The sequence below is a fragment of the Pristiophorus japonicus genome, chromosome 10 (assembly GCF_044704955.1).
Source record: "Pristiophorus japonicus isolate sPriJap1 chromosome 10, sPriJap1.hap1, whole genome shotgun sequence".
Taxonomy (NCBI): Eukaryota; Metazoa; Chordata; class Chondrichthyes; family Pristiophoridae; genus Pristiophorus; species Pristiophorus japonicus.
This window is the reverse complement of record NC_091986.1, coordinates 142,740,006-142,759,654: the sequence shown is the minus strand read 5'-3', so window position 1 is coordinate 142,759,654 and position 19,649 is coordinate 142,740,006. Positions and strand designations below refer to the sequence as shown.

The following is a 19,649-nucleotide window of genomic DNA, read 5'->3' as shown; positions in this document are numbered from 1 at the left end:
TAGGACTAAAGGCAGATAAATCCCCTGGACCTGATGGCTTATATCCCAAGGTCTTAAGAGAAGTAGCAGCAGGGATAGTGGATTCATTGGTTGTAATTTCTCAAAATTCCCTGGATTCTGGGGAGGTCCCAACAGATTGGAAAACTGCAAATGTAACGCCCCTATTTAAAAAAGGAGGCAGACAAAAAGTAGGAAACTATAGACCAGTTAGCCTAACATCTGTGGTTGGAAAAATGTTGGATTCCATTATTAAAGAAGCAGCAGCACGATATTTGGAAAAACATATTCAGTCAGGCAGAGTCAGCATGGATTTATGAAAGGGAAGTCATGTTTGACAAATTTGCTGGAGTTCTTTGAGGATGTAACGAACAGGGTGGATGTGGTGTATTTGGACTTCCAGAAGGCATTTGACAAGGTGCCACAAAAAAGATTACTGCACAAGATAAAAATTCACAGGGTTGGGGGTAATATATTAGCATGGATAGAGGATTGGCTAACGAACAAAAAACAGAGAGTCGGATCAGCTATGATCGTATTGAATGGCGGAGCAGGCTCGAGGGGCCATATGGCCTACTTCTGCTCCTATTTCTTATGTTCTTATTTACTGCCCATCCCTAATTGCCCTTACGAAGGTGATGGTGAGCCGCCTTCTTGAACTGCTGCAGTTCGTGAGTTGAAGGTACTCCCATAATGCTGTTAGGGAGGGAGTTCCAGGATTTTGACCCAACAACGATGAAGGAACTGCGGTATATTTCCAAGTCAGGATGGTCTAACTTGGAGGGAAACTTGCAGGTGTTTGCCGACCTTGTCCTTCTAGGGGGTAGAGATCGTGGGTTTGGGAGGTGTTGTCAAAGAAGCCTTGGCGAGGTGCTGCAGTGTACCCTGTAGATGGTACACACTGCAGCCATGGTGTGCCGGTGGTGAAGGGAGTGAATGTTTAAAGTGGTGGATGAAGTGCCGATCAAGCGGGCTGCTTTGTCCTGGATGGTGGCGAGCTTCTTGAGTGTTGTTGGAGCTGCACACAACCAAGCAAGTGGAGAGTATTCCGTTATACTCCTATAAGGCTGAAAGGCTTTCGGGAGTCAGGAGGTGAGACACATGCCACAGAATACCCAGCCTCTGACCTGCTCTTGTCATCACAGTATGTATGTGGCTGGTCCACTTAAGTGTCTGGTTAATGATGACCCACAGGATGTTGATGGTGGGGGATTCGGCAATGGTAATGCCGTAGAATGTCAAGGGACAGTGGTTGGACTCTCTCTTGTTGGAGATAGTCATTGCCTGGCATTTGTGTGGCGTCAATGTTACTTGCCACTTATCAGCCCAAGCCTGAATGTCATCCACGTCTTGCTGCATGCAGGCATGGACTGCTCCATTATCTGAGGAGTTGACAATGAAACTGAACACTTTGCAGTCATCAGCTAACATCCCCACTTCTGACCTTATGATGGAGGGAAGGTCATTGGTGAAGCAGCTGAAGATGATTGGGATGACGACACAGCCCTGAGGAACTCCTGCAGTGATGTCCTGGGGCTGAGATAACGGACTGCCAATGATCACAACCAGCTTCCTTTGTGCTAGATGTGTCTCCAGGCACTGGAGAGTTTCCCCCCTGATACACATTGACTTCAATTTTACTGGGCCTCCTTGATGCCACAGCCGGTCAAATGCTGCCTTGATGTCAAGGACAGTCACTCTCACCTCACCTCTGGACTTCAGCTCTTTTGTCCGTGTTTGGACCAAGGCTGTAATGAGGTCAGGGGTCGAGTAGTCCTGGCGGCAATCACATCGGTGAACAGGTTATAAGTGCCGTTTGATAGCACTTTCGATGACACCTTCCATCACTTTGCTGATAATTGAGAGTAGCCTGATGGGGCAGTAATCGGCCGGATTGGATTTGTCCTGCTTTTTGTGGACAGGACATACCTGGGCAGTTTTCCACATTGTGGGATTGATGCCAGTGTTGTAGCTGTACTGGAACAACTTGGCTAGCGGCGCGGCTAGTTCTGGAGCGCAAGTCTTCAGCACGACAGCTGGGATGTTGTTGGGACCCATAGCTTTTGCTGTATCCAGTGTGCTCAGCCATTTCTTGACGCCTGGTACTTCTCCTGGCATGCTCTGCTGCACTCGTCAATGAATCTGGGTTTGTCCCCTGACTTGATGGTAATGGTAGAGTGAGGGATATGGCAGGCCACGAGGTCACATATTGTGGTGGGGGTACAATTCAGCTGCTGCTGCTAAGAACATAAGAATTAGAAGCAGGAGTAGCCGATACAGCCCCTTGAGCCGGCTCCGCCAGTTAATATGATCATGGCTGATCCGATCATGGACTCAGGTCCACTTCCCTGCCTGCTCCCCATAACCCCTTATTCTCTTATTGGTTAAGAAACTGTCCATCTCTGTCTTAAATTTGTTCAACGACCTAGTTTCCACAGCTCTCTGAGGCAGCGAATTCCACAGATTTATAACCCTCAGAGAAGAAATTCCTACTTATCTCAGTTTTAAATGGGCGGCCCCTTATTCTAAGATTATGCCTCCTAGTTCTCGTCTCCCCTATCAGTGGAAACATCCTCTCTGCATCCACCTTGTCAAGCGCCCTCATAATCTTATACGTTTCGATAAGATCACCTCTCATTCTTCTGAATTTCAATGAGTAGAGGCCCAACCTAATCAACCTTTCCTCATAAGTTAACCCCCTCATCTCCGGAACCAACCTAGTGAACCTTCTCTGAACTGCCTCCAAAGTATATACTTTCTTAAATATGGGAACCAAAACTGTAGCAGTATTCCAGGTGTGGCCTCACCAATACCCTGTATAACTGTAGCAAGACTTCCCTGCTTATATACTCCATCGCCTTTGCAATTAAGGCCAAGATTCCATTTGCCTTCCTGATCACTTGCTGTACCTGCATACTAACTTTTTGTGTTTCATGCACCAGGACGCCCAGATCCCACTGTACTGCAGCACTTTGCAATCTTTCTCCATTTAAATAATAACTTGCATTTCGATTTTTTTTCTGCCAAAGTGCATGACCTCACACTTTCCAACATTATACTCCATCTGCCAAATTTTTGCCCACTCACTTAGCCTGTCTCTGTCCTTTTGCAGATTCTTTGTGTCCTCCTCACACATTGCTTTTCCTCCCATCTTTGTATCATCAGCAAACTTGGCTACATTACACTCAGTCCCTTCATCCAAGTCATTAATATACATTGTAAATAATTGGGGTCACAGCATTGATCCCTGCGGCACCCCACTAGTTACTGATTGCCAACCCGAGAATGAACCATTTATCCTGACTCTCTGTTTTCTGTTCGTTAGCCAATCCTCTATCCATGTTAATATATTACCCCCAATCCCGTGAACTTTTATCTTGTGCTTTAACCTTTTCTGTGGCACCTTGTCAAATGCCTTCTGGAAGTCCAAATACACCACATCCACTGGTTCCCCTTTATCCACCCTGCTCGTTACATCTTCAAAGAATTAAAGCAAATTTGTCAAACATGACTTCCCCCTCATAAATCCATGCAGACTGCCTGACCGAATTATGCTTTTCCAAATGACCTGCAACTGTTTCTTTAATAATGGACTCGAACACTTTTCCAACGACAGATGTTAGGCTAACTGGTCTATAGTTTCCTGCTTTTTGTCTGCCTCCTTTTTTAAATAGGCGTGTTACATTTGCAGTTTTCCAATTTGCTGGGACCGCCCCAGAATGCAGGGAATTTTGGTAAATTGCAACCAATGTATCCACTATCCCTGCCGCTACTTCTCTTAAGACCCTAGGATGCAAGCCATCAGGTCCAGGGGATTTATCCGCCTTTAGTCCCATAGCGCCTCATGGATGCCGAGTTTTGCGCTGCTCGATCTGTTCTGAATCGATCCCATTTAGCACGGTGATAGTGCCACACAACACGATGGAGGATGTCCTCAATGTGAAGACGGATCTTCATCTCCACAAGGACTGTGAGGTGATCACTGCCACCAATGCTGTCATGGACACATGCATCTGCGACAGGTAGATTTGGTGAGAATGAGGTCAAGTAGGTTTTTCCCTTCTGTTGGTTCTCTCACCACCTGCTGCAGGCCCAGTCCAGCAGCTATGTCCTTCAGAGGTCTCAATTCTAATTAGGTTTTCAGATTGCAACATATCCTTAATGCAAGGTGTGAAGGTTCAGGACTACATTCTCTGCACAATATTACACAAGTGTAATCTTATTTTACAGAAAATAATTTTAAAATGTACCTTTAAGAGTGCCACTCCTCCAACCCTCTCTTGGTCAATCCAAGATGGAATTGATTCACGCATGGATTTTTGATTATCCTAAAAGCAGGAACAATCAAGTGTCAAAACAAGCATATATTGGAAATCTGTTCTGTGTTATTTATAGCAAATTCAAAAACAAATGAATAATCATGGAATCATAGGGGTTAAGTTTCGGGCCGCACCTAGAATGGTGCAGCCCCGCCTGATTTCCGTGCTCAAAACCGCACCGAAAACTTACCTCAGTATTCTCCCCTCCCTCAGGTCGATCCAGGCCCTCGGCGAAGCACAGCACAAGCTGTGGGGGGTGGAGCCAGGTCCCAGCGTGAAACCAATGCTGGGGCCTCTGCACATGCTCGCTACAGTGTGCGCGCATGTGCAGTAGCTCCAGGCGCCCGAGGCTGTGTGGGAGGGGCCTGAAGCATGCCGCCCCTAGCCTTGGCTGAATAGGCTCACTGGGGCGGCGAAGATCGACTGGACCTCCCTCGTCCAGCTCCTGCTCTGGCTCCCAACCTCCCCCCCCGTTCAGCTCCCGCTCCCTCCCACCTCCCCCGCCCCCCCCCCTACACAGCTCGGTTTTCTCCCGCACCCCACCCCCACCGCTCCGGCTCTCTCCCGCACCGCCTCCCACCCCCGCCTCCCCAGCTCCCGTTCGCATCCCCCGTCCCCCCCAGCTCCCTCCCGCACCCCCTCTTCCCCACGTTCAGCTCCCCCTCCCGCTCCGCTCCGGCTCCTCCCCCCTTCAGTTCAGGTCCGGTCCGTCCCCCTCGCCATGTCTTCGGCGGGGCCTGCCCGCCCGGCATCTTGCTGGGGGCGGGCCCCGCCCGAAATCTTCGGCCGGCTTCCTCTTGTCGGCCCGTTCAGCCTCCTCCCTCTCTCCCCTCCCTCCATCCCTTCCTCTCTCCCTCCTTCCCCCCTCCCTCCATCCTCTCCCCCGTCCCTCCATCCCTCTCCCCCCTCCCTCTATCCCTCTCCCCCCCTCCCTCCATCCCTCTCCCCCCTCCCCCTCCTTCCTCCCTCCCTCTCCCCTCCTTCCTCCCTCCCTCTATCCCTCTCCCCTCCTTCCTCCCTCCCTCTATCCCTCTCCCCTCCTTCCTCCCTCCCTCTATCCCTCTCCCCTCCTTCCTCCCTCCCTCTATCCCTCTCCCCCCTTCCCTCCATCCCTCTCCCCCCTCCCTCCATCCCTCTCCCCCCATCCCTCTCTCCCCCCTCCCTCCCCTCTCCCCCCTGCCCTCCCTCCTCCCCTCTCCCCCTTCCCTCCCTCCCCTCTCCTCCCCCTCCCCTCCCTCCTCTCTACCCCCTCCCTCCCTCCTCCCCTCTCCCTCCTTCCCCTCTCCCTCCCTCCCTTCTCCCCCCTCCCTCCCCTCTCCCCCCCGTCAGATACAAGACACTGACAGACAGACAGAAAGAGAGACACTGACAGACAGACAGAGACACACACTGGGGGGCTCCGTCCCAGCACGCTGTTGGAGGGCTCCCGGTGCTGCAATCGGTGAGTAGAAACGTAATTTTTTATTTTTTTTTTTAATTTATTTTTTATTTTTTAATTTTTTTTGATTGATTGATTGATTGGTAGATTTATTGATTTTTTAAATCATTTATTATTGATGATGGCTCTTTATTTGTAAAAATGAAGTGTTTCATGTTTGTAAGCTCCCCCCCCACCCCATCCCTCTTCCTTACGCCTGATTTATAAGTGTAGGGAAGATTTTTCTGAGCGTACAAAAATCTCCATTTACTCCATTCTAAGTTAGTTTGGACTAAGTTTTCGCTTAGAAATGGGTGATAGCACCCCAAAAATCACGGGGAAGAATTTACCACCTTGTTCCCATCATCAGCTATTTGCCAGGGTCACTGGAATAAGCAACCCGGGTGGTCATCTGAAGCAAGCACATAGCTAATTTGATTATTTAAATCAGAGCACTATAACAACAATAGGACCCCGATGCTATTTTATGACTCAACTAAACAGAGCTTGTGTGTGCATGTTCCACCCAGTATCAGTTGGCCATCTGATGTTACAGCGGTCCAAAGTTAGCGTGATTTCCCTGGTCGCTGGTTTTCTACCCACAGCCCATCAGCCCTATGTTAATGAGGCCAGACCCTCAAAATGGACAGGGGCCCCCCACTGGCACTATCAAGTGACAGGCCGGTGTTCTCCACTGGCAGGCTTCCCGAGAACCTCACGTTGAAAACTAATCTGCCTCACTGATAAATTCAATAAGAAGAACAAAGGCCGCAACGGTATAATCAAGACTTACTGTTTTCCGAAGCATGTCTCCAACAATCAAACCAGTAAATGCATCCCATTCCTAACAAAAAAGAGTAGTGTTTAAAAAACATTTTTTATTCATTTAATAACATAAAAGCTGTTGAACCACAATTTTTTCCAACTTTTCTCCAGATTGGCAGAGTTAGAAATATTCATTTGTCCAGGGTACTTTGACAATATTGTTTGTGACAGAATGATTTACAAGGTCTTTCACTTTAATTTACACAACATTTCCAGCAAATTAAAAAAATACTTATTAACGTGGAATACAAACTATTGCTGAAACTGAAACTACTGATAAGATTTCCAAAAAAGAGGAAACCATCTTGAAATATTGAAAAAGAATTTTGTTGTGCATGGACAACAGCAAGGTTGGTAAGCAACTGTGGGAGAAAAATAACTACAGCATTCATGTCGGCTGCTGTTTGCTGGACTATAATACACATAATCCTCAAATTATTGAGAATAATTTACTGCCATAGGCGTATGGAATTAAGGATAAGCTGTAAACATGGGCAACAAAATAGTTGGAAGGCAGAAAGCGAAGGATAATAAAAGGTTTCCTTGAATGGAAAGGTGTGGTGTTTTGAGGCAACTCTTATTTAATATACACCTAAAAGATCTGGAGGAAGAAATTGCTATGCTTTTCACACGTTTTCCGGGTCCCAAACAGACACCATGAAGTCGAATTTTGCATCACAACTACATTGGATCGGGCAGCCAGCGGCTGCCTACAACAAACACAGGCATCATTTAAATATGCATTGGGCAATCCTAAATGGAAAGATTCAACATAGATTCATTAAGATGTGAGAGGGCATAGGTATGATGAGAAACTTAAAAAAAGGAAACCTCTAAACAATGAGCAAAGAAGATTAAGGTCCATCGAATTAACATGTTCAAAATTTTGAAAGAGTTGAATAGAGTCAGTGGTGAAAGGATATTTCCATTAGATGGTGATTGGGTAATAGAAAGGCATAAATTTAGCAGTACTTTATCACACAACGGGTTATTAAAATATGGAATGCATTAACAAAAGTGGTTCTTGAAGTCAGACCAAAACAACTATTAAGAAGAAATTAGATACACACTTAAGATAAATATATTACAGGGTTTGGTTGAAGAATAGTAAAATAGATTGCAGCAGAGGCATGATGGGCCAAATGTCATTATTCTGTGCTGAAATTTCTATGATATCAGAAAGTACTGCTAAATTTATGCCTTTCTGTTACACAATCACCATCTAATGGAAATATCCTTTCACCACTGACTCTATTCAACTCTTTCAAAATTTTGAACATGTTAATTAGATGAACCTTAATCTTCTTTGCTCATTGTTTAAAAGTTACCTTTTTTCAAGTTTTTCATCATATCTATGCCCTCTCGCATCTTAATGAATGTGATGGTCACTGCCACAAGAGTCTGACCAGTAAGAATGACATCTAATTAAACAGCTGTAATAAACTAGATCAGTTTTCATTTCTTACGTTTTCTTGGAAGAGGTCTGGGTGCATTCCACGTACAAAATGCAAAGCAAACATAAGTTGATCCAACTGCAATAAAAAAGAACAATTAGAAAAGATTTGGCAATAAAACTGGAGAGACATATTCTCTACTTTATTTACCAGCAGAAAAGGATAGCATTTAAAAAAAAAAATGTTTTTGTGTTCATCATGTGTTAGCTGTGGCTTAGTGGGTAGCCCACTCGCCTCAGAGTCAGAAGGTTGTGGGTTCAAGTCCCACTTCAGTAACTTGAGCACAGAAAAATCTAGGCTGACACTCCATTGCAGAACTGAGGGAGTGCTGCATTGTCGGAGGTGCAGTCTTTCGGATGACACGTTAAACCGAAGTTTCGTCTGTTCTCTCAGGTGGACATAAAAGATCCCATGGCACTATTTCGAAGAAGAGCAGGAGAGTTATCCCCGGTGTCTTGGTCAATATTTATCCCTCAATCAGCATCACTAAAAGCAGATTATCTGGTCATTATCACACTGCTGTTTGTGGGAGCTTGATCTGCGCAAATTGGCTGTTGCATTTTCTGCTTTTAAACTAGCTTGGCAGAGGATGGGAACCCGAGAGTAGTTTCAGAAGGGAGAGAAGCAAAGCTGGAATTGGAAGGCAGAAAATTAGTAAGTGAGATTGGAAGGCAGAGGAAACAAAGGCTAGAAAATAGGCAAAAAGTGAGTTTGGTTGTGCTAAATGGTATATACTTCAATGCAAGGAGTCTAGGGAATAAGGCAGACGAGCTGAGTGCACAGATAGACACATGGGAGTATGATATTATAGCTATTACTGAGATATGGCTGAAAGAAGGGTAGTAATGGCAGCTCAACATTCCTGGTTACAGGGTTTTCAGATGGGATAGGGCGGGGGATAAAAAAAAGAGGGGAGTTCGTAGTACTGATTAAAGAAACAATTACAGCTGTGAGGAGGGATATGCTAGAAGGATCATCAAATTAAGCCTTACGGGTTGAATTGAAGAACAACAAAGGGGCGATCACACTGCCAGGAGTGTACTATAGACCCCAAAACAGTCAGAGGGAGATAGAAGAACAAGGGCAGTAATAGTAGGGGTATTAACTGAGATAGAATTAGTGTGAAAGGTATAGAAGGTGCAGAATTCCTAACATGAATTCAGGAGAACTTTTTGAGCCAATATGTTGCAAGCCCAGCAAGGGAGGGGGTGGTTCTGGACTTCGTTTTAGGGAATGAAGCTGGGCAGGTGGAAGGTGTATCGGTGGGAGAGCATTTTGGTGCTAGTGATCATAATTCAGTTAGATTTAAGGTAGTTATGGAAAAGGACAAAGATAGACCAGGAATAAAAGTTCTCAATTGGGGAAAAGACTATTTTACAAAACTGAGATGTGATTTTGTTAAAGTGGACTGGAAAAAGCTACTTGAAGGTAAATCAGTGTCAGAGCAGTGGGAGGCATTGAAAGGAGGAGATCTTGAGGGTTCAGAGTAAGTATGTTCCCTTAAAGAAAAAGGGTGGGACTAAAAAATCTAGAGCCCCCTGGATGTCAAGGGACATACAGGGTAGGATAAAGAAAAAAAGGGAGGCTTATGACAGATACCAAGGGCTCAATACTGCAGAAACCCAAGAGAAGTACAGAAAGTGCAGGGGTGAAATTAAAAAGGAAATTAGGAAAGCAAAGAGAGAGCATGAAAAAATTTTGACAAGTAGAATCAAGGAAAACCCAAAGATGTCTTATAAATACATTAAGAGCAAGAGGCTAACTAATTTGTGTGTGGAGGCAGAAGACATGGGTATGGTTCTTAATAAATACTTTGCATCTGATGAAATAAATGTAGTGAGAGGGGAAGTATTAAGGGGTTTAGCAGCTTTAAAAGTGGATAAATCCCCAGGCCCAGATGAAATGTATCCTAGGCTGTTGAGAAGCAAAAGCGGAAATAACAGAGGCTCTGACCATCATTTTCCAATCCTCTCTGTCTACAGGTGTGGTGCCGGAGGACTGGAGGACTGCCAATGTTGAACCATTATTTAAAAAGGAAAAAAGGTATAGACTGAGTAATTACAGGCCAGTCAGCCTAAACTTGGTGGTGGGAAAATTATTGTGACTGGAATGCTGTTTCCAGTGGAGTTCCGCAGGGCTCAGTACTAGGTCCCTTGCTTTTTGTGGTATATATCAATGATTTAGACTTGAATGTCGGGGGTATGATTAAGAAGTTTGCAGAGGATACAAAAATTGGCCGTGTGGTTGATTAAGAGGAAGAAAGCTGTAGACTGCAGGAAGATATCAATGAACTGGTCAGATGGGCAGAACAGTGGCAAATGGAATTCAATCCGGAGAAGTGTGAGGTAATGCATTTGGGGAGGGCCAACAAGCCAAGGGAATACACAATAAATGGTAGGAGGAACAAAGGAACCTTGGAGTGCATGTCCAAGGATCCCTGAAGGTAGCAGGCCGGATAGATAAGAGGCTGGAGTTTCCTCTCAAATCGGCAATTTACCACCCAGAAATACAAGTTTCATCAAAAAAAACACATTTACCACCCGGCGGTAAATTCCAGAGTCATTTCCACCGGGCGGTATTTGATACTGTGCGCCCATACATTACTGCCCAAAATGGAAGTTTCATCATTAAGTTCCGTTTACCACCGGACCTTAATACCATCCTGAAAAAGCAGGTTTTACTAGATCTTAAGTGGATCTTGTGGGCGGTATGGACACAGATCTGACAGGTTTGTTTGATATTACACAGATCTTTATAGTTGTCCACAGTTTGATGCATTTTTAAATGGATTGTAGTATTTTCTAGTGTTAGGCAGTAATATAAATGGTCTAATGAAGCCTTATTTACTCCTTTAGTCTCACTCACCCCCAGTCTCTCCTCTCCACCCCCCCCAGTCTATCTCAACCCCTACAGTGATCTCACCGCCACCCCCCGCCCCCCCACACAGCGATCTCACTCTCTTCCACCCCAACTCCTCCCCCACCCCCCACAGCGATCTCAGGCCAGCAGTGCCTCTCGGGGTGTGGGGGGGGGGGGGGGTGGAGTTTGACAGCCCCATGCACTTGCACACAACTTGGGAGCCGAAGATTCCCGAGTCGATAGGTCTCCTCTGCCACACACCACCCGCTGCATTTCACTGCCGCCGCCGATATGGAGCACCCGAAAACCGCGCGGTGGTTGAAAAAGACGCAACGCCGGAACACCGCTAAGGATCGGGCGGGGGCGATTTAAAAGGAAAATCCAGCCCAAGGTGTCTAAGAAGGCATATGGAATATTTGTATTTTATGCCTTGGCTAATAAAGGAAAGAGCAGGGAGGTTATGCTTGAACTGTATAAAACACTAGTTCGGCCACAGCTAGATTACTGCGTGCAGTTCTGGTTACCATATTACAGGAAAAATGTGATTGCACTAGAGAGGGTACAAAGGAGATTTACGAGGATGTTGCTTGGACTGGAGAATTTTATCTATGAGGAAAGATTGGATAGGCTAAGGTTGTTTTCTTTGGAACAGAGGAGGCTAAGGGGAACCTTATTGAGGTGCATAAAATTATGAGTGGCCTAGAGATAGTGGATAGAAAGGACCAGTTTCCCTTAGCAGAGGGGTCAACAACCAGGGGGCATAGATTTAAAGTAATTGGAAGGAGGTTTAGAGGGGATTTATTTTTACCCAGAGGGCGGTGGAGGTCTGGAACTCACTGTCTGAAAAGGTGGTAGAGGCAGGAACCCTCACCACATTTAAAAAGTACTTGGATATGCACTTGTAGTGCCGTAACCTACAAGACTACAGACCAAGGAAAGTGGGATTCAGCTGGATAGCTCTTTGATGGCCGGCACAGGCATGATAGGCTGAAATGCTGTAAATTTATATGGTTCGATGATTATAACAGTGAATTATAGAACCATATAAAATGATTTGGGATGTCCAGTGGTTGTGAATGGCACTATATAAATGTAAGTCTTTCTTTCATCCTTTTTTCATGGTAACTAATGACACTTCGCACTAATAATTTTTACTGAAAAGTAATAAAATTAGTCTCAACATAAAGAGATGACGAAAGCTAAAGTAAAATACTGCAGATGCTCGAAATCTGAATTAAAAAACAGAAATTGCAGGAAATAACTCAACAGATCAGGCAGCATCTGTGGAAAGAGAAACAGTTAATGTTTTGGGTTGAACTTTTATCAGAACTGAAAGATGTTAGAGATGAACAGTTTTGAAGCAAATACAGAGCCAGGGAAGGGGGGATGGGGCAGGAAAGAACAAAGGGTAAGTTCTGCGATAGGATGGAGGGCAGGAATGATCAAATGACAAAAGGGATGGTGCTGCAAGGTAAAAGGGGGTGACAATGGCACTGAACGCCTCGAGTCTCATTGCCGAGTGCATGCAGAAAACAAGCGCAGGCAGCGGAAAGAACGTATGACAAATCTGTCCCACCCTCCCTTACGCTCAACGACTGTCTGTCCCACCTGTGGCAAGGACTGTAGCTCTCGTATTGGACTGTTCAGCCACCTAAGGACTCATTCTAGGAGTGGAAGCAAGTCTTCCTCGATTCCGAGGGACTGCCTAGGGTGGGATTGTTATAAATGTAAACATGTATTTACTCTGTACAGCCACCAGAGGGCTCATCCCGTGGAGCCCCAAGGGATCCCATAATCCCTTGGGAGTATAGGTATTTAAGGAGGCTTCACAGATTGGAGAGGCACTCTGGAGACCTGCAATAAAAGACTAAGGTCACACTTTACTTTGAGCTCACAGTGTTCAGTCTGACTCTTTCTCCATACATAACAACTGGCGACAAGATACAGATAGCAAACCCAAAGATGCAGAGAGCAATGGGCATCCTGAAGAAATTCTCGGAGGGAGATGATTGGGAAACTTTTGTGGAGCGATTCGACCAATACTTCATAGCCAATGAGCTAGATGGAGAAGAGAATGCTGCCAAATGAAGGGCAATCCTCCTCATGGTCTGTGAGGCACCAACGTATGGCCTCATGAAGAATCTGCTGACTCCATCAAAACCCACGATGAAATCGTACAATGATTTGTACACACTGGTCTGAGAGCATTTGAACCCGAAGGAAAGCGTTCTGATGGCGAGGTACCGGTTCTACACCTACAAAAGGTCTGAAGGCCAGGAAGTGGCGAGTTATGTCACCGAGCTAAGACGCCTTGCAGGACATTGCGAATTTGAAGGACATTTGGAGCACATGCTCAGAGACTTTTTCGTACTTGGCATTGGCCACGAAACCATACTTCACAAACTTTTGACTGTAGAGACCCCAACCTTGAGTAAGGCCATAGCGATAGTCCAGGCGTTCATTGTCACCAGTGACAATACAAAGCAAATCTCTCAGCACAGAAGTACTGCTACAAGTACTGTGAACAAAGTGATGTTATTCTCAAATCGCAATGTACAGGGCAGGTCACACATACCTGCAGCTACATGTCCGCAGATGTCTCAGAGTCCACCATCAAGGGTGATGAATGCAAGGCCATTAACACCTTGTTGGCGCTGTGGGGGTGATCATTCATGCTGAGTCAAAGGGTACGTTTGCAAGGGCTGTGGAACAATGAGGCACCTCAAACGTATGTGCAGGCGAGCTGCAAATCCTGTTAAACCTGCAAACCACCATGTTGCAGAGGAGGACAGATCCACGGAGGATCACGACACACCAGAGCCTCAGACCGAGGAGGCAGAGGTTCATGGGGTGCACACATTCACTACGAACTGTCCCCCGATAATGCTGAATGTTGAACTAAATGGACTCCCGGTGTCAATGAAGCTGGACACAGGCGCGAGCCAGTCCATCATGGGCAAAAAGACTTTCGAGAAACTGTGGTGCAGCAAGGCCTCCAGGCCAGTCTTAATCTCAATTCGCACAAAACTAAGAACTTATACAAAGGAACTGATTCCTGTAATCAGCAGTGCTAACCTAAAGGTCTCCTATGATGGAACGGTGCACAAGCTACCACTCTGGGTGGTACCGGGTGATGGTCCCACGCTGTTCGGCAGGAGCTGGCTGGGAAAGATACGCTGGAACTGGGACGACGTCCAAGCACTATCGCCTGCTGACGACACTTTGTGTGCCCAGGTCTTAAACAAGTTCCCGTCGCTGTTTGAACCAGGCATCGGGAAATTCCAAGGAGCTAAAGTGCAGATCCACCTAATTACGGGGGCGCCACCCATCCATCACAAGGCGAGAGCAGTACTGTACATGATGAGAAAGAGGGTGGAGATCAAGCTAGACTGGCTGCAACGAGAGGGCATCATCTCACCAATCGAGTTCAATGAATGGGCTAGTCCTACTGTCCCTGTCCTCAAGGGAGACGGCACCGTCAGAATCTGAGGCGATTACAAAGTAACTATCAATCGTTTCTCCCTGCAGGACCAATACCCACTACCAAAGGCCGACGTTGGTGGGAGGAAAGACGTTCACGAAGCTTGATTTGACTACAGCCTACATGACGCAGGAATTGGAGAAATCATCGAAGGGCCTCACCTGCAACAACACACACAAAGGTCTTTTCATTTATAACAGATGCCCGTTTGGAATTCGATAAGCGGTGGCGATATTCCAGAGAAACATGGAAAGCTTACTGAAGTCGATCCCGCGCACCGTGGTCTTCTAGGACGACATCTTGGTTCCAGGTCGGGACACAGTCGAGCATCTGCAGAACCTGGAGGAGGTCCTTATTCAACTCAACCGCGTGGGGCTCAGGTTAAAATGCTTGAAGTGCGTTTTCCTGGCGCCTGAAGTGGAGTTCCTGGGGGGAGGATCGCGGCGGACTGCATCAGGCCCACATATTCTAAAACGGAAGCAATCGAGAATGCACCGAGGCCACAGAACGTGACGGAGCTGCGGTCGTTTCTATGACTCCTGAACTACTTTGGTAACTTCTTACCGGGTCTCAGCACACTGTTACAACCACTGCATGTCTTACTGCGTAAAGGGGACGATTGGGTTTGGGGCAAAAGCCAAGAAAATGCCTTTGTAAAAGCTAGAAAATTGATATGCTCAAACAAATTGCTTGTGTTGTACAATCCATGTAAGCGTTTAGCACTAACAAATGATGCGTCATCATATGGCGTCGGGTGTGTATTGCAACAAGCTAATGATTTGGGGAAATTGCAATCGGTTTCTTATGCATCCAGGAGTCTGTCTAAGGCTAAGAGAGCCTACAGCATGATAAAAAAGAAGCGTTAGCGTGTATCTATGGGGTAAAGAAAATGTATCAATACCTGTTTGGGCTAAAATTCGAATTGGAAACTGACCATAAGCTATTCATATCCCTGTTTTCCAAGAGTAAAAGGATAAACACCAATGCATTGGCCCGCATCCAGAGATGGGCGTTCACGTTGTCCGCATACAACTAGCCATTCGCCACAGGCCGGGCACAGAAAACTGCGCCGATGCTCTCAGTAGGCTGCCATTGCCCACCACGGTGGTGGAAATGGCGCAGCCCACAAATCTAGCCATGGTTATGGAAGCATTTGAGAGTGAGCCATCACCCATCACTTCCCGGTAGATCAAAACCTGGACGAGCCAGGACCCCTTATTGTCCCTAGGCAAAAACTATGTGCTTCACGGCATCAAGCGCAGGCAACAGAAGGAGCGTGTGGCAAACCAGGCTCCCTGCCCACCCTTTCCCTCAACGATTGTCTGTCCCACCTGTGACAGAGACTGTGGTTCTCGTATTGGACTGTACAGCCACCTAAGAACTCATGCTAAGAGTGGAAGCAAGTCTTCCTCGATCCCGAGGGACTGCCTATGATGATGATGATGATGATGATACTTCACGGGAGCTGGTCCAGTGTCCCAGTGGAAATGCAGGAAGAGATAAAGCTGTTTCAGCGACGCAAAGATGAAATATCTATACAGGCAGACTGCCTTCTGTGGGGCGATCGAGTAATGGTTCCCAAGAAGGGCAGAGACACTTTCATCAGTGACCTTCACAGTATCTACCCAGGCATCGTAATGATGAAAACGATAGCCAGATCCCACATGTGGTGGCCCGGTATCGATGCGGACTTAGAGTCCTGCGTGCACAGATGTAATACATGCTCGCAGTTAAGCAATGCACCCAGGGAGGCGCCGCTAAATTTATGGTCTTGGCCCTCCAAACTGTGGTCGAGGGTACATGTCAACTATGCAGGCCTGTTCTTGGGTAAAATGTTCCTTGTGATTGTAGACGCGTACTCCAAATGGATTGAATGTGAAATAATGTCGGCTAGCACGTCCGCTGCCACTACTGAAAGCCTGCGGGCCATGTTTGCCACTCACGGCCTACCCAACGTCCTGGTGTGCGACACCGGGCCATGTTTTACCAGTGCTGAGTTCAAAGAATTCATGACCCACAATGGGATCAAACATGTCACATCTGCCCCATTTAAACCAGCGTCCAATGATCAGGCAGAGACAGCAGTGCAAACCATTAAGCAGGGCATGAAGAAGGTAATGGAAGACTCACTGCAGACTCACCTATCCAGAGTCCTGTTTAGCTACTGCACGAGACCCCACTTACTCACTGGGATCCCACCTGCTGAACTGCTCATGAAAAGAGCACTTAAGACAAGGTTCTCGTTGGTTCACCCTGATCTACACGAACAGGTAGAGAGCAGGCGGCTTCAACAAAGTACATACCATGATAGCATAGATGTGTCATGCGAGATTGAAATCAATTATCCTGTATTGGTATTGAATTATGGACAAGATCCCAAGTGGCTCCCCGGCACTGTCGTGGCCAAAGAGGGGAGCAGGGTGTTTCGGGTCAAACTTTCAAATGGACTAATTCACCGGAAACACTTGGACCAAATCAGACTCAGATTCACGGACTATCCTGAGCAACCCACTTTGGACCCTACCTTCTTTGACCCCCCCCAACACACACACCAGTGGCAACCGATACCGCGGTTGGCCACGAAGCAGAACCCATCATCCACAGCAGCCCAGTAGGATCCAACACACCAGGCAGCCCAGCAAGGCCAGCTGCACAGCAGCCCAGTGAGGACCCAACAGTTGATTCAACAATACCAGCTTTCACACCGAGACGATCAACCAGGACAAGAAGGGCCCCAGATCGACTTACCTTGTAAATAGTTACCCTTTGGTGGGGGTGGGGGGGGGGGCAGGGGGCAGGGTAGTGTTGTTATATATGTAAACTTGTATTTACTCTGTACAGGCACCAGAGGCCTCATCCCCTGGAGTCCCAAGGGATCCCATAATCCCTTGGGAACACAGGTATTTAAGGATGCTTCACAGGTTGGAGAGGCACTCTGGAGACCTGCAATAAAAGACTAAGGTCACACTTTACTTTGAGCTCACAGTGTTCAGTCTGACTCTTTCTTCATACATAACAGGGATGATGAGTAAAGAAACAAAAGGTGGGTACAAAGGAGGTGTAAATGTCTATGGGAAAAGAGAGCAATGGAAGCATGGAAAATCTGTCAAAAAGGAGCAGCCTCCCACAGCCTGGGAATGTAATGGAGAAAAGTGGGTTGCTGAGTGATTTGTTATAAAGAGATGACTGATTAGTTGACTTGAGGCCAATTTCTTAAATTGATTCAGGCTGCTGTTACGCTATCATTTTCGCTCTGCATTATCAATAGTCATCATCATAGGCAGTCCCTCGAAATCGAGGAAGACTTGCTTCCACTCTGAAAGTGAGTTCTTAGGTGACTGAATCATCAAATACGGGAATTACAGTCTCTGTCACAGGTGGGACAGACAGTCATTGAAGGAAAGGGTGGGTGGGGAGTCTGGTTTGCTGCAAGCTCCTTCTGCTGCCTGCGCTTGGTTTCTGCATGCTCTCGGCGACGTGACTCGAGGTGATCAGCGTCCTCCCAGATGCACTTCCTCCATTTAGGGCGGTCTTTGGCCAGGGACTCTCAGGTGTTGGTGGGGATGTTGCATTTTATCAAGGAGGCTTTGAGAGTGTCCTTGAAATGTTTCCTCTGCCCACCTTGGGCTCGCTTGCCATGTAGGAGTTCCGAGTCGAGTGCTTGCTTTGGGAGTCTTGTGTCAGGCATGCGAACAATGTGGCCCACCCAATGGAGCTGGTCGAGTGTGGTCAGTGCTTCGATGCTGGGGATTTTGGCCTGATCGAGGATGCTAACATTGGTGCGTCTGTCCTCCCAGAGGATTTGCAGGGTCACCATCCTCTGCCTGCTCCACGATGACATGCAAGCCATGATCCTGACCAACAGGTCCATCACAGACCCAATCCACGTCCGGACCGGGGTCGAGCAGGGCTGCGTCATTGCACCAATCCTCTTCTCAATCTTCCTTGCTGCAATGCTCCACCTCACACTCAACAAGCTCCCCGCTGGAATGGAACTAAACTACAGAACCGGTGGGAACCTGTTCAACCTTCGTTGTCTCCAGGCCAGATCGAAGACCTTCCAACTTCTGTCGTCGAACTACCGTACGTGGATGACACTTGCGTCTGCGCATATTCAGAGACTGAACTCCAAGTCCTAGTCAACATCTTCACTGAGGCGTACGAAAGCATGGGCCTTACGCTAAACATCCGTAAGACAAAGGCCCTCCACCAATCTGACCCCGCCGCATAGCACTGTCCCCAGTCATTAATATCCACGTCGCAGCCCTGGACAACGTGGACCACTTTCCATACCTCAAGAGCCTATTATCAGCAAAGGCAGACATCAATGACGAGATTCAACACCGCCTCCAGTGCACCAGCGCAGCCTTCGGAGGAAAAGACTGTTCGAAGATCAGGCTGTCAAATCTGCCACCAAGCTCATGGTCTACAGGACTATAGTGATACCCGCCCTCCTGTATGGCTCAGAGACGTGGACCATATACAGTAGACACCTCAAATCGCTGGAGAAATACCACCATTATCAACAGTGTCATGTATGTAACCACAATGTAACACCACTGTATTACTGTATACACTCAACCTAGATGCACAACTTGACCACAAGGGGTGAACTTGTGGGAGACAATCCTTACCTGATCACACAGGTATAAAAAAGGGAGGTCCCGCGCAGGGTCATCGTCTTTGGAGTCCTGTGAGTAAAGAGTTAAGGTCACAGAGTGACCTTGTCCCCAGAATGTGCCTCGTGTAGTTTCATACTGTAGAGAGTAAGGACTTTACAAACAGTATAACTCAGGTGGCAGATCAGCAATCTGATTCCTTGGTACATGTTAGCCTGGGAAGTGAGAGTACCTCCAGCAGGCAGGTTCACTCCTTTGCACCGAATTCAGCAAAACTTAAACACAGTATGAAGATGTTTTTCAAAAGTGTCCAGTTGGATAGGGTGGACACTTTATAAATGTAATGCTTTTTTGTGACAGCCAAAGAAAAACTTTTGAAGTGTAGTCACTGTTGTAATGTAGGGAAACATAGCAACCAATTTGCACACAGTCCCATAAACAGCAATGTGATAATTAACAGATAATCTGTTTTAATAATGGTGGTTCAATCACTAATGACATCCTATTTGATTTTGACAAAGGTAAACAATCCTCCTCACCCTTGAACAGTATGCAACCTTTGACACGGTTGACCACAACATCCTCCTCCAACACCTCTCCACCATCGTCCAGCTGGGTGGGACTGCACTCGCCTGGTTCCATTCTTAACTATCCCGACATAACTATCCAGTCATAGCC

General features: G+C 46.8%; 1 protein-coding gene across 3 annotated transcripts in view; it reads right to left on the bottom strand.

Annotated features, from left to right (window-relative positions):
* The window catches only part of dync2h1 (dynein cytoplasmic 2 heavy chain 1), a 994,370-nt gene that overhangs the window by 340,529 nt on the left and 634,192 nt on the right, over positions 1 to 19,649 (bottom strand). For all 3 annotated transcript variants that reach the window (XM_070892150.1, XM_070892151.1, XM_070892152.1), the window contains exons 72-74: positions 8,025 to 8,090; positions 6,527 to 6,577; positions 4,248 to 4,325 (exon numbers count right to left, since the gene is read on the bottom strand). In XM_070892150.1, the coding sequence (XP_070748251.1) occupies positions 4,248 to 4,325; positions 6,527 to 6,577; positions 8,025 to 8,090 (195 nt within the window). The remainder of the gene's footprint in view (positions 1 to 4,247; positions 4,326 to 6,526; positions 6,578 to 8,024; positions 8,091 to 19,649) is intronic.